The sequence below is a fragment of the Sus scrofa genome, chromosome 8 (genome assembly GCF_054392235.1).
Source record: "Sus scrofa isolate SSC_HxYL_T2T_F1_AM1 chromosome 8, Sscrofa_HxYL_maternal_Yorkshire_Landrace_v2.0, whole genome shotgun sequence".
Lineage (NCBI taxonomy): Eukaryota > Metazoa > Chordata > Mammalia > Artiodactyla > Suidae > Sus > Sus scrofa.
In genome coordinates, this window is record NC_139390.1 from 947228 (window position 1) to 961965 (window position 14738).

The 14738-nt window shown below is 61.0% G+C and overlaps 1 protein-coding gene across 3 annotated transcripts in view; it reads right to left on the reverse strand.

Moving 5' to 3' along the window:
* Positions 1-13978, reverse strand: part of LETM1 (leucine zipper and EF-hand containing transmembrane protein 1) — a 28325-nt gene extending 14347 nt beyond the window's left edge. Inside the window, exons 1-5 of one of the 3 annotated variants that reach the window (XM_013978459.3) lie at positions 13729-13978; positions 9884-9944; positions 3167-3578; positions 1570-1713; positions 283-420 (exon numbers count right to left, since the gene is read on the reverse strand). In XM_013978459.3, coding sequence (XP_013833913.2) covers positions 283-420; positions 1570-1713; positions 3167-3578; positions 9884-9944; positions 13729-13789 — 816 coding nt within the window. In that variant the 5' untranslated portion in view covers positions 13790-13978. 3 annotated transcript variants of the gene reach the window in all.
* Between the last annotated feature and the right edge of the window lie 760 nt (positions 13979-14738).

The following is a 14738-nucleotide window of genomic DNA, read 5'->3' on the forward strand; positions in this document are numbered from 1 at the left end:
CCCACAGGGCCTCAGGTTCACCGCACGCTGCCCCCCCAGGGCTGCTGCAAAGCCTGGAGACACAGGCAAGAACGTGTGTCCCCCAGTGCGGCGCCCGTGCCCAGGTCCCCAGACGTCCTGCCGAGCGCCGGCCAGGAGCTCCACCCTGCCCGCGTGGGAAGAGAAGAGGGAGGCGGAGCAGGCCGCCCCAGGCCGGCGAGGCCCACGAGGCGAGGCGGGCGGCCGAGGCCCTAGGCAGCACTTGGCACCCACGGGAGCAGCCGGCACGGCTCGGCACAGCACCTTCTGGAAAAACGCGGAGAAGTCCTTGGTGGCGTTCCCCGTGGCGGCCTTGTTCTTCAAGGCCATCTCCTCGATGGTGTCCTGGAGAAACCTGGCCAGCTCCAGCTTGACCCGCAGCTCCTTCTTCAGCCTCTCCTCCTGCGGGGTCAGAGCGGGGGCTGCACTCCCTGCGGTCAGAGCCGCCCCCGACCCTTGGGCAGCCCGGGCAGCAGGAAGGGCGCACTCCTCCACCCAGCGCCACCATGCGGGCGCCGCCTCCAGCCCCCTGCTGTGCCTTCGCGAACCTTCTCTTCCAACTCATGGTTTTCAAAAGCCTGTGTGACTGACCTAGAGAAAGGGCCGACGAGCTCCATAAAGAGCTTCAGGCCCTGTGGGCCGAGGGCCGTGGAACCAAAGGCCACGCGGTGACACATCCACGACTGGGCCTGTGTGTCCCCAAAATGCCTTGACGGCCAGAACAGGCGGGGCCGCATGGCCCAGGGGCTGTGGTCGCCAGCCCTGCCCCACGCATGGGTCTCAACCTGTGGCCTGAACACTGGCGTAGAGAAACCGTGTTTTAGGACACGTTTAAAGAGAAACAGATCTGAGGAGTTCCCGTCGTGGCGCAGTGGTTAACGAATCTGACCAGGAACCAGGAGGTTGCGGATTCGATCCCTAGCCTTTGCTCAGTGGGTTAAGGATCCGGCGTTGCCGTGAGGTGTGGTGTAGGTTGCAGACGCGGCTCGGATTCGGCGTGGCTGCAGCTCCGATTGGACCCCTAGCCTGGGAGCCTCCATATGCCGTGGGAGCGGCCCAAGAAATGGCAAAAAAGACAAAAAAAAAAAAAAAAAAAGAGAAACAAACCTGAAACTAGCACCTACTAAATAATCACAGCACAGCACAAACGAATTATTTAAAAAAAGATGAGGGGTTCCTGTCGTGGCGCAGTGGTTAACAAATCTGACTAGGAACCATGAGGTTGCGGGTTCGGTCCCTGCCCTTGCTCAGTGGGTTAACGATCCGGCGTTGCCGTGAGCTGTGGTGTAGGTTGCAGACGCGGCTCGGATCCCGCGTTGCTGTGGCTCTGGCGTAGGCTGGTGGCTACAGCTCCGATTCGGCCCCTAGCCTGGGAACCTCCATATGCTGTGGGAGCAGCCCAAGAAATGGCAAAGAGACAAAAAAAAATAAAAAATAAAGAAAAATTAAAAAAATAAAAAAAGATGAAATTCAAAACCCGGTCACATCCGAAGCGTCCGCCACCGAACAAGGCTGCCTGGGAGCGGCCTTCTCGCGGCCCCGCGCGGTCACCTTGACGGACTGGGTCTCGAAGGTGGACGGCAGCATGTTGGGGAAGAGCTTCACCGCGACCGGAAGCAGGAACTCCATGAAGGGCACCACCACGAAGACCAGGAACGGCACCAGGCGGAAGAGGTCGGCGCAGATGCGGAGGAACTGGGGGCACAGGGACCATGGGTGACGAGGGAGCAGAGGCGGGCGGCGCCACCCAGGCACAGACAAGCCCGACGAGTGGGAGCACCCGAGCCACAAGCTGACAAGCCTTCAGGACGCCCGGTGGGCGCCCCCTGAGTGTGGCATTGTGCCTATCAGTAGGGGAGGCCTTTCCCAGGTGCCCACCGGGGGCCCTGCTCTGCAGAAACAGCCCGCTGGAGGCGACGAGAGGCTGCAGACGGGCATGCTGGCAGCAGCGAGGGGCACCAGGGAAGGCCGTGCTGCACCACCCACCCCGAACACTCTGCAGAAAGGGGATACCCCTCTTGCGCCCCCAAAAAGATGAGTGAGGTGAAGAGCCAGAGACCCAGGGCTTTAGCGACGTAACAAAGTACTGCTGACGGCAGGACCCTGCAACCTGAGCCCAGCGGGCCCTCTCTGCTGGGCCCCAGTGGCCACTCCACACCACTCCTCGCCCAGGAGCTGGCCGGGCACAGCAGCCAAGCGTCGCTGTAAGCTTCAGGGCAGGTCACAGACGAGGCCTGGATCCTGCGTTGCTGTGGCTGTGGTGCAGCCCAGCAGCTGCAGCTCCGATTCAACCCCTAGCCTGGGAACTTCCATGTGCCCTGGGTGTGGCCCCCCAAAGACCAAAATAAATAAATAAATAAGTAAAATAAAATAAAATGCAGTCCTTGGATTGGCCGGCAGCTTCAGCTCTGATTTGACCCCAGCCTGGGAGGCTCCATACGCCGCGGGTGCGGCCCTAGAGAGATGACAACGAACACAACACAGCCCTTGTTTCCTAAGGACTCCTCTGGCGGTCACCTCCCAGAGAAGGTCCATCTCCGCGCCTTTCCTGGGGGTGCGCGTGCGCATGGGGCTGGTTCCTGGGGCACCGAGGACTTGAAGCTGCCCCCGCCCCCCCGGGCCTCACCAGGAGAGACGGGAGCAAGAACGGGAGAGGAGAGGCGAGCCCACCGCATCACTGTCAGTTGTTGCAAAGACGGAGTGAGAGACTCGGAAGCTCCTCGACCCTGGAAAACCAGGAGGACTCTTCCTGCTGAGCCCGAGGACACAGCACCCTGGTCCCAGGGCGGAACCAGAAGGCCGAGAGCCCAGGCGGAGGGCCGCCAGCTCCTAGGGCTGACACCAACGTCAAGCCTCTGACCCCAGAGAACAGCGCCGAGCAGAGAGATCTGGGAGGCAGCGAGCCGGAAAAGGCGGCTCACCCGCAAAGGGGACACCACCGAGCGGATGCCGCCCTCCCGTGAGAGGTGCCAGGGGCCGGGGCGACATCAGAGCGCCCAGAGGAGACCCACATCAGCGGGCGGCGGCGCCGCTCTCAGTGGCGGAGCTCCGGGGGCCGCTCGCCGTGCTCCCTGGCCTTTCATCCAGAGCAGCAGAGACGAGCCCTGGAGTCCAAAGCAGGGGACCCGGCAGGGGCAGCGCCCATTACCTGCCTGCGCTCGCGGCGGGTCAGGCTGTGGCCGTGCAGGACGCGCCAGAGCATCCGCGCGGCGATCTTGGTGTCAATCCAGAGCAGGCGGAAGCCGTGGTAGTAGTGCCGGAGCTCGTCCAGGACGCGCTGCCCCAGCGGCTTCCGCACGGCCGCCTCTGCGGGGGGGCTGTACACGGGGCCTCCCTCTTCCAGCTTCTTGTTCTTGTCCTTCAAGGACCGGAGGGACTTCTCCACCACGGAGTCATCGCCCCGCGGCGGGGACGAGTGCCAGCAGCGCAGGGGCACGAGCCGGGGCCCGGGGACCATGGCGCACGTGCGCGCGGGCCTCCGAGTCCAGCAGCCGAGGGGGTCGGCTCGGAGGGAAAGGTACACGGGGTGGACGGGCGTAGGGCCGCCGAACGGAAGCGTCCTTGAAAAAGCGAAAGAGAAGGTGGCGATGAGGGCCTGGTGCTGGCGCCCGTCTCCTGGCAGCGCGACGCCGACTCTGCTGCCGGCATGTGGGCAGACGGGCCCAGCCCGGCTGGACGCGGAGAACCAAGTGCTGCCCAGGGCCGGGCACGAAGGAGCTGGTCACACACCAACACAGCCAGCAAAGGCCTGGTCCCCCGACAAGCCAGACCCAACCTCTGCCCTAACAGTGACTTTCTGTGGGGACCTGCCGCTCCAGAGCCAGGCGTGAAAGGCAGGGAGCGACAGCAGGGACAATGCCCAATCCCCAACTGGGAGGCCACCAGTGAGCTCCCACCCCACTGCCGCCCTGTCCTGCCCCACCCCAAATCACTTACTAAGTCTTATTTGCTTCTTTTCACCTCGTGGTCTTGCTACTGTAAACACCATACTGTAAATGGCATTTCCCTAATCATGAGGGCCACTACCATTCCGTGCCAATTCAAATCGCCCACGAGGCCTTGGACCAAGAACAAAACGGCACAGCTCCACGTCACTCTTCTTAAGCCGACAACAGGGAGGTGCCACACTGCCAGCCCAGCACCCACACGGGGAACCCCGCCCAGGGACTGCTCATCCACTCCCACTTTTTTCTGTCTTTTTAGGGCTGCACCCGCGGCATATGGAAGTTCCCAGGCTAGGGGTCGAATCGGAGCTGTAGCTGCTGGTCTATACCAAAGCCACGCCAGATCTGAGCTGCGCCTGCGACCTACACCACAGCTCAGGGCAATGCCAGATCCTTAACCCACTGAGCGAGGCCAGGGATCAAACCTGTGTCCTCATGGATACTAGTTGGACTGTCTCCACTGAGCCACGACAGGGGACTCCCAACTCTTCTCATCTTCAATGAAGCAGCAACAACAGGCACCTTTCAGAGTAGGATGGGATGGGAGTTCCCGTCGTGGCACAGCAGAAACAAATCCGACAAGGAATCATGGGGTTGTGGGTTCGATCCCTGGCCTCGCTCAGTGGGTTAAGGATCTGGTGTTGCCATGAGCTGTGATATAGGTTACAGACGCAACTCAGTGTTGCTGTGGCTGTGGTGTAGGCCGGCAGCTACAGCTCCAATTAGACCCCTAGCCTGGGAACCTCCACATGCTGTGGGTGCAGCCCTAAAAAAAAGATACACACACAAAAAAATTCAAAAAAAAAAATTCAGAGTAGGACGGGATGCGGGGAGCAGAAGGGGACCGGGGCATAAAGCAGGAGCACAGTCATCTAAGCTACGGTGTGTAGTCAACGTGCCACAAACCCTAACAGGATGAATCTGAAATCCTACTACCACACCTGCCTCTTCAATCATCACTCTGCTCCCTCCTACAAAAGGATTCCTCGGATCAAAAAAAAAAGAAAAGATCCATTGGAAACCTGCCAACCAATTCACCAGCGTTCCAATCCCTCGGGGCCCATGTCTGCGCATCCACGGACCCAAGGTGTTTCTGCAAAAAGCCCGCAAGAAGGGCCCAAAGCCCATTTCCTCCCCCACCACCCTGCTGCTCACTTAGCGCCCACACCCGCCTCCTTACCAGGCGTGCTGGCAGAACCCTGGCCCAGAACCTCTGCAACCGGCCTGGCCTGGACACCTGCAGGCACCAGCTCTGCCCTGGGCCCCCTGACCTACAGAGCTCCCCAAGGGGGTGCCCCTCTCAAAGCCTCCCACTTGCGCCACCTCCATGGAACCTCGGGCTCCAGGAGGCCCAGCAGGGAATGGCCTGAGCTGCCTCCAAACCACAGCAGGAAGCTGCAGAGGTGTCTGTGAACCCGCTGTCCACACATGCCAGGCCTACAGGGCTGCCTGGACCGCCAGCAGGAGAGAAGGCCGGTCTGCTCTTCACAGGCCCAGCAGCTGCCAGCGTCTCCGCCCGCAGGACGGCCGCTCACCGCAGCCTGCGATTCTGGAGTCTGCACTGGGTCCTGCCAGCTCGCGGTGCCCAAGCAGACACGGCACAGCCCAAGGTCTGGGTGCGATGACGAGGTCCTCCTCCAGTGGCAGCGCAGCGACAAAGGCCATCACAGCCCAACAGTGCAGCAACTTACCGACACAATTCTCCTGGGTCTCAATCTTCCCACCTCACCTGCCACTTCAGAGACGCCCCCCGCCCCACACCTGCCCGCCTCAGAGGCAATTTACAACCGCCACACCCCCGCTTCCTCCCACGGTCCAGGCCTGTCTCAGAACCCTGCCTGCTGCCAGCCCGTCCAGCTCCAGCTCCACTACAGACCCTGAGTGACCCTGGACAGGCTACCTCCCTGCGCTTCGCGAACAGCCCGCATGGCCACGGGGAGCCAAGCAGCACCTGGTGTGGGGCCATGCCTGCCAGAGCTGCAGCTATTACTTCTGTCCCCTTTCAGCAGCTGAGGAGCCGCCACTCAGGGCTGGAAGAAGGCTGGGCAATGTCTCGTTCAGCTCTCTCCTTACGGATGGGGCACCCAAAGGACAAGCAGGGCTGGGCCCCCTGGCTCTTGGCCTGTCCCACCGGCCCCTCTTCTGTCCAAAGCCCCCACTTGTGCCCCCAAAGGGCAGGGTCGTCCTGTACCACGAGCTCCTCAACCCCGCAGTCAACACCTAAGCCAGGAAAGGAGGGTCCCGCAAACCCACCCAGATGTGAGCCCCAGTGGACACAGCAGAGCCACTGGCTCAGCCCCCGGCCACTCACAGTGGTGAGACTTCAGCTGCAAGTCGCGCCTCCTGGGCCTCGGCCTCCCCTCTCCAAGCGGGTGATGATGGCGAATGCAGGAAGAACCTCCACCTGCTGCCTCCATCCAGCCTAATCACCCCACTCTCCAACCCGATGGCCAAGGAAGCGAGCAGTCTGCGACCGGGGCAGCCAGCAGGCAGGGCGGAGACCCGCCAGAGCGGCACAGGCAGAGCCCTGCACACCTGCTCGTTTGACTCGAGGACGGTGCCCCTCCGTCCGCCTCCCCCGACAGCTTGACGTCACCCTCGGCAAGACCTGAGCAGTGCCTGGCAGGGGACAGCACGCAGGTGCTCAGAGCACCCCCGTGCCCTCTGCTGTCAGTGGCACCCACAGGCCACGGTGCAGGGACCTAAGACGCTCCCACAGCAAACACCTCCTAACTCGTGGGACCACCCCCTGCCCAGGGCAAACTGTGCCCAGACAGCGGCCTGGGGCCGGGCCAGGGTGGGCACCAGCCCTCAACGTGCCCCTCAGATCCGCGGGGTGAACAGGAAGGGCAGGCAAGACGGACCACGGACCCAGAGGTCCTTCCAGATGCACAGGACGCCCCTGCTGAGACACGGGTGGTGGGGCACGAGCCCCTGTGGGACAACGTGCCCCTGAGCACCTGGGGACGGGGGAGCCCTCACCGCCCCGTGACCTCATGCGAGGGCAGCGCCTGTCACCACCGAGAGATCGTGTAAGTGCTCACTAAGTGACAACGACAAACAGAAATAGCCCATGAGCTCAAGCTTTCCCACTGAATGGGGCTCGGCGCCTGCAGGGTCCAGAGCTGCCTGCCGGTCACCGGGCGACTGCACGCGCCAGGCCATGGGCGCGTCCCCTCCGCCTACTGCCTGTGACAGAGGACGTCAAGAGCAGCTACACAAAGTCTGTGATCAGAAACTCTCCACCTACTCACCCTGCAGGGTCCGAACCATTTCAATTAAGACCAAGACGGCAGAGTTCCCGGCGGGGAGTCGCAGGAGCGAAATCCGACTAGTATCCACGGGGATGCAGGTTCCATCCCTGGCCTTGCTCAGTGGGTTAAGGATCCAGAGTTGCTGTGAGCTGTGGTGTAGGTCACAGACGGGCTCAGATCCCGAGTGGCTGCGGCTGTGGTGTAGGCCGGCAGCCGAAGCTCCGATTCGACCCCTAGCCTGGGAACCTCCATATGCCACAGGTGCGGCCCTAGAAAGCAAAGAAAGAAAAGGAAGGAAGGAAGGAAGGAAAGAAAGAAGGAAGGAAGGAGAAAAGAAAAGAAAAGAAAAACCCCGTGCGCTGATCCTGTAGGACCACATCCTTCACGGCAACAACTACCCCCCCAGGTCACTAGTCACCTGTTTCCGGCCACCCACGGGGCCCCAGGCCCCTGAAATGCCAGCTGCAGATGACAGAGTTCACTTAGAACTCTGAAATCTAGAAAAGCATCTTTCAGGAAGAGTAAAGATGTTCGAGGCTCCTACGTTTTGTTTGTCTGTCTGGTTTCGGCTGCAACCTCAACACGTGGAAGTTCCCAGGCCAGGGATGGGCTCTGCGCCGCGGCTGCGGTCTGCATCACAGCGCTGGCGATGCAGCATCCCTAACCCGCTGCACCACCTGGGAACTTGCCATGCTCACGTATCGATGCCTCCGCATCGTAAAGAGAGAGGTTTCACGGCAACAAAGTTTAGCGACTATCAGAAAGGAAACCTAACTCAAATCAAGGTCAACACAATGCTGGAGCAACAGCACTTAACACACACACACACACACACACACACACACACACACACACACACACACACACACACTGGCGCGTGCGCACGCGCGCATGTGTATCAGGAGTTCCTCTGTGGCGCAGCGAGTTAAGGAGCAACAGCACTTAACACACACACACACACACACACTGGCGCGCGCGCACGCGCGCATGTGTATCAGGAGTTCCTCTGTGGCGCAGCGAGTTAAGGATCCAGTGTTGTCTCTGCACTGGCTTGGGTCTGCCATGGCGGGTGGGTCTGAGTTCAATCCCTGGCCCAGGAACTTCCACATGATTCAGGCATGGCCAAAAAAAAGAAAGAAAAGAGAAACTCAAAGTCAAGAGCTGGGGGCACTGTGGCAGCAGGTGGAGGCCTGCAAGGCTGCTGCTGTGAGGCCTTTGAAAACACCAGCGCGGCCCCGCCACACCGCACACGCTCGGATCCCCGTGAACACCCCTGCCTATGAGTGAAGAGCTCGGGCTGCCTACTTTCAGCGTTTTCTAAGAGCCAGAAAACCGAAAATACGCTTATACACAATTTTGCCTTGACGATCAAGTTTTCACGTGCAGCTTGTGCAGTGTTTGTTTTAGAGAAATAAATCCGCACCAGGAAGCTCCTCCAGCGGAGTTTTACAGCCAACATGAGGTGACACTGCTGAGGCTCGGGTTCGACCCCTGGCCCAGGGAACCTCTGCATGCTGTGGGCGTGGCCCCCCCAAAAAATGAGGTGACAAACCAGCAATCTCAAATGAATAAGAACATCCAAAAGACTCTGATGTGATCCCTAGCCTGGGAACTTCCATATCCCACGTGTGACCCTAAAAAAAAAGCGAAAAGAAAAAGAAACCCCAAAGGGCCCACAGCTCCACGGACAAGGGGTTGTGAGGGCGGGACACTCTCACCGGAGGGCCGGGCGTGTCGAGAGGGACCAGCTCCGCGCTAGGCGCCCGGGCGGGTGGACCTGGGGCCAAGGGAGAGGTCTGGGAGCCACAGCGAACAGGCGAGGGACCAGGAGGAGACGGGGCGAGGGGGGGGTGCGAGCAGGGCTGATGGCAGGCTGTGGGTGACAGTGGACAGGGGAGTGTGGGTGCCACTCCCTCCAGGGAGCCCTCCAGCCCCTCAGCAGTCCCACAGATTCCCACCACACGCCAGATTCGTCCCCAGAAGCGGGGAGGGCAAGCTGCAGCACTCCGGGGACCCTGAGGCTCAGGGCCAGAGCCCCACGCCGATGACGATGCCTGACACAGCCAACGGCTTTTTACAAAAATGCACAAAAAGCCACTGAAAACGGCCACTGTGTGAACACAGGAAAGATATCATATGGTCACTACCACATGTTTTAAAAAAGATACATAAGAAACACGAGCAGAATTACATACACCAAAGAGCTGATACTGGTGACAGGTCCTGGGATTATGAGTATTTATTTTTCAAATATCCATTCATGTATGTGATCTTATATTTCAAGGTGAAAAGATAAAGGCTTCAAAGGACAAAAACAAAGAGCAGGAAAGCAGGATATGCCACCTGCCCACACTGAGTCCACGGCACTCGAGCCCTTTCAAGCCCCACCATCAAACAGGCAGAAAGTTGGGAGCTCCCACTGTGGCTCAGGGGGTTACACACCCAACTAGTAACCACGAGGACGCAGGTTTGATCCCCGGCCCTGCTCAGCAAGTTAAGGATCTGGCGTTGCCGTGAGCTGTGGTGTAGGCTGCAGACCTGGCTCAGATCTGACGTTGCTGCAGCTACAGCTCTAATTCGCCCCCTAGCCTGGGAACTTCCACATGCTGCACCTGTGGCCCTAAAAGAAAAAAAAAAAGAGGCAGAAAGTGGCCTTTATTTACTTACACACAGCTCATCAACCCCACGGTGTTGGCACAACTGTGGCAAGCGGGACCCATTAGACTACCTGCAACGAAAAGAGAAAAAACAAGGAGATGCGAGTCAAACGCGGGGCCTCGTGCTGGTGCCACCCCAGGGTCTTTGGGACAGTAGTTTCCGGAGGCCTGTTCTGAGTGCTACGAAGTACAGGCTCAGCCCCACTTGGCACGCAGGGTCTTGGAAGACCAGACTCTGCCACCGGGCGCCCAGGGTCAGGTCTCCCCAGGTGGGACCACCGCCGACTCACTCCAGCTGCCTCTGGTGGGCAGAGGCCAGGCCCAGACACACAGGCAGCCCGAAGAGCAGGCAAGGCCCCGTCTAAATGACACCCCCAAGCAGGGGCGAGGGCTGTGACAATTACCTGAAAACTCAGCACCGAGGGCAACGTGCTTCCTGGATGAATGACACTGACGCACACAGAGCACGTTTTTTGGGGTTCTGACGTGCTCTGGACGCCCCCTCCAACTCCCAAGCTCTCAGTCCAGCTGAGGCAGACCCGCCTTCCTTGTCTCCTGAACAAAAGCCTCCCCCCACCCCCGGAGAACTTAACTTGGAAAAGGCCCCCCAGCAACCAGACCAGCTGCCACAGCCCGGGAGCCCCGGGTCTGCCCACCCGCCCACCCGCCGCACACTCCTGCCGGCCCGGCCCCTCTCTCCCCATCCTGACTTGGAAGGCTTTCAGAGTAACCCCGGGGGGGGGCTCCAGGCTCTCCACCCCCCACCCCCCCAGGAGGTAGTCAGTGGGCTGCTCTCTCCTTCTGAAAATCCTTTTGTTGTCTCTTTCCCAACAACCACGCCTCGACTTGGAGCCCAGCTGAGTCTCCTACAACTCAATTCTGACTCCAGCCAGTTAGTGTCGACCCACCGGTTAAGGGCTTGGTCCCACAAGGCTGCCCCACTTCAGAGGCAAGGTGCGAGTGGGGTCCGAAGGCTGCCCACACTCCTGCCAACGATGTATTAGGGGGTTTCCATGGCCCTTTCAGATTGTTTGTCTTTTTAGGGCCATACCCACGGCATAGAAAGTTCCCAGGTTAAGGGCTGAATCTGAGCAACAGCTGCCAGCCTACACCACAACCACAGCAGTGCAGGATCCGAGCCGCATCTGCGACCTTCACTGCAACTCACTGCAACACCAGATCCTTAACCTACTAAGTGAGGCGAGGGATCGAACCCACGTCCTCATGGATACTCGTCGGGTTCATGACCACTGAGCCACGCCGGGAACTCTGCCGACCCTCTCTGTTTTGATAACTTGCGAGAATGGCTCACAGAACTTAGGAACATGCTCTACTGCCTAGTGCAGCTTATTGCAGATCAACAGCCAGACGGAGCGGCATACGGCTCGAGGTCCCAGAGGCGTGGAAGAGTCCTCGGGTGCAGGAGCTTCCGTCCTCATGGGACTGGCATGCGCCACCAACCAAAAAGCTCCCAGAGCCTTCCAGTTCAAGTTCCATCTTCACTGCTGAAGCATGATTTTTTTTTTTTTTTTTTTTTTTGTCTTTTTGCTATTTCTTGGGCTGCTCCTGTGGCATAAGGAGGTTCCCAGGCTAGGGGTTGAATCGGAGCTGTAGCCACCGGCCTACGCCAGAGCCACAGCAAGGCAGGATCCGAGCCGCGTCTGCAACCTACACCACAGCTCATGGCAACGCCGGATCCTTAACCCACTGAGCAAGGGCAGGGACCGAACCCGCAACCTCATGGTTCCTAGTCGGATTCGTTAACCACTGCACCACGACGAGAACTCCTCTTTTCTTTCTTTTTTTTTTTTTTTAAAAGGGTCTCACCTGCAGCATATGGAGGTTCCCAGGCTAGGGGTCCAATCAGAGCCGTAGCTGCCCGGCCTACACTACAGCCACAGCAACGCCAGATCTGAGCCTCGTCTGCAACCTACATCACAGCTCACAGCAACAGAGGATGCTTAACCCAATGAGTAAGGCCAGGGATCGAACCTGCATCCTCTTGGATACTGGTGGCATTCATTACCGCTAAGCCACAACAGGAACTCCAAGGCATGATTGACTGAGTCCTTGGCCACTGGATATGATCAATCTCCAAGCCCTTCCCCAAACTGACTTCTTCCTATCCCACACCTTTCTTTTCCTGGCTTCCAGAAAAGCACACTCTGCATTCTCCCCACTAAGCTGCTCCAGGCAGCACCCTCCCTGCCCATCTCCAGATCCTCCCTGGCACTCTGTACTGGCACACATGCAGGTAGGAGACCCCGAGTCCTATGGGCACCTCACTCTCAGCAGCTCCAAGGACTTCCCGCTTCCCTTTGCCTGCTCCTCCCCAGCACTCCCTTGTTCCACTAAGGCGGGAGGCTGGGCCCCGCCACTCTTATACCCAGTCCTTGGCGGATCTGGTCAGCCCATCCTAAGTGCCAGCCCATTCCCAGAGAACACAGCCTGCAAAGGGCTGAAAGCAGAGGAAGCTGACAGACACCACCTCAGCTTGGCGATCAGTGTCAGCCTGGAGCACTGGAGGTCCTCCTGCCGCAGGCACTTCTCCCCCCCCATAAGGGAAATCTGAATTTACTGTGGACCTTAGTTAAGGACAACGTGTTACTGCTGGTTTACTCATTAAAACAACGGCCCACGCTGTGACTGAAGATGCCAGCAACCGGGGAGATGTGCTGCCCCCCCACACAACAAGCAGGAGCGTCACTGCTGAGGATGTGTTTGGACTCTGGCTCCCACAGCCCAGCCCTGGGCCCTGCAGGCTCTGGTGCCCTGCAGGTCCCACAGCAAATGAGCTGTCAGACTACCTCTCAGCCTCTTAATGTCTGCGTGAAGCACGGTGCCAACTACAGGAAACACTTGTATCCCTGGAATGATACAATCAGGGAACACACTCCGCTAATTTTTAAACCATAAGCAGGCTACAGAAATGTGTGTGGCCCATCACCATTATGAGGCAAGAGGTACAGACAGGGCTCTGCAGCAGACAGAAAGATCACAGGCTGGTCTGGGCACCCACACTGTTCACACAGTGAACTCTTGCCTCTCTGAAGATCTGAGCAGCCAATCAGCCACTGTTGTTAAAAATGACAATAACAGTTTCTCCCGGGGCCTTTAGACACAGTAAAGCACCATGACACATGCAGTTTTACTTCAGAACCTCAATTTTCTAGGACAAAAAATAAGGAACAAACTCAGAAAAGTTAGCTTAAAAAGAGACACAGAGAGTGAGGGTTAGGGCGGGCACGCTACGTGTGGGTCCCGAAGAGCCCCGAGTTAAGTGTGATCTCCGTGTCACAACTAGGGTCACCGAGGCTCCAGGCACTGCCCAGCTGTGGACCCACCCTCCACAGACGCCCAACAACACCCTAAAGATACGGGTCCCGGGGACGTCCTGCAAGCCCACAGGTCCTGATCGCCCGGAACGCGGCCCGAGGGCGCGGCTGTCTCCGCGAGCGGGCCCCCAGTTCCACCCGCCTCAACCGCGGAGGAGCGCCGACACCGTCCCAGGGCTGCCTGGCAGCACCCTCTCTTCCAAACTTTGCTGACCCCGCTCCCGACGCCGCGGCCAGCGGCTGGGCGACTGAGGTCACGGCGCGAGTGAGTCACAGGCCGCCCCGCGCGCCCGCACCCACCGCCCTGCGCTCGCCACGCCCGGCTCACGCCCAGCAGGGCGGGGCGGCGGGCAAGGCCGCTCCCGGCGTGACCCCAAGTCCGGCCTGGGTCCGAGCGCCGCGCCCCGCCCCCCCGCAGCCGCCCGGACGCGGGGGCGCCCGGGTCGGGGCAGGCGGACCCGAGGCCCTCTCCAGCCCGCCGCCTCGGCCCCGAGCCGTCCGCGGGGCGCCGGCCGCTTACCCCTCGGCGGGAGGCGGGCAGGCCCCCGGCCGCGGCAGCTCCTCAGTAAGATGGACGCCATGTGCCCGGCGCGGCGGCCGCCCGGTCTCCTGCGGCTGCTGCTCCTCTTCCGCGGCGGCCGCGGCTCCTCGCCGGCCGGTAGCGCCTCGGCCGGCCCGCAGACGGTTGAGGGCGGCGGTTGGCTGCGGGCGGCGGGCGCTCAGCTCAAGGACCCGGCACCGGCAGCGGCCATGTCCCGGCGCCGACATCCGGTGGCGCGGGGCGGGGCGGCCGGGCCGCCGCTCCCATTGGGCCCCTCGAGCGCCCGGCGCCGGCCAGGTGAGGGGCGGGCCCGGTGAGGGGCGGGCCCGCGCCGCCGCGGACTGCCCGTCCCGGCGTGCCCCGCGGCGACTGCCCCCCCCAGCGCGCTGCATTCTGGGCCGCGGCGCGCCGCCCGGCCCCGCGTGCGGGCCGCACAGGCGTGGGGAGCCGGCGGCGCATGCGTGGTGGGCCCTCCCGCCTTCCCTCTTCCCTGCGGCGGCGGCGGGGGAGTCAGCCCGCAGCGCGCTCCAGCGGCGAGCCGCGCGCGGCAGATGCCCCGGGGACGTTTGGGGAAGGACCCAGCCAGGGGCTGGGGGGCGCCGGCAGCCGGGCATGTCTGGCCGAGCCCTAGGTCGGTGTCGGTCCCGTCCCAGGCCGTCGCTCGCTGCACCTGGGGCCCTGGGTTTAGGGCGGCGCCCGCCAGGGCTGCGCCGAGCCCGCGGGTCCTACCCGCTGACCACGCCGGAAGGGAGGGCCCAGGCAGCCGTGACCTTTGAGCCCCACATTTTCCTTCCCTAAGGTCCGGTCAGACTGTCGCGGGGGCATCGACGAAGTGATGCTTGGAGAGCCGGCAGGGTGGGACTTGGCGGCTCCTGGGGCCCAGCGGACCACGGCCTCCCCAGCAGGTCACGGCCACCAGCTTGCCCCTCAGCCCTTCCCCTGGACGCTCCACCCTGCTTCCCACGCGCAGCCTGTGCTCCTCTCGGGGC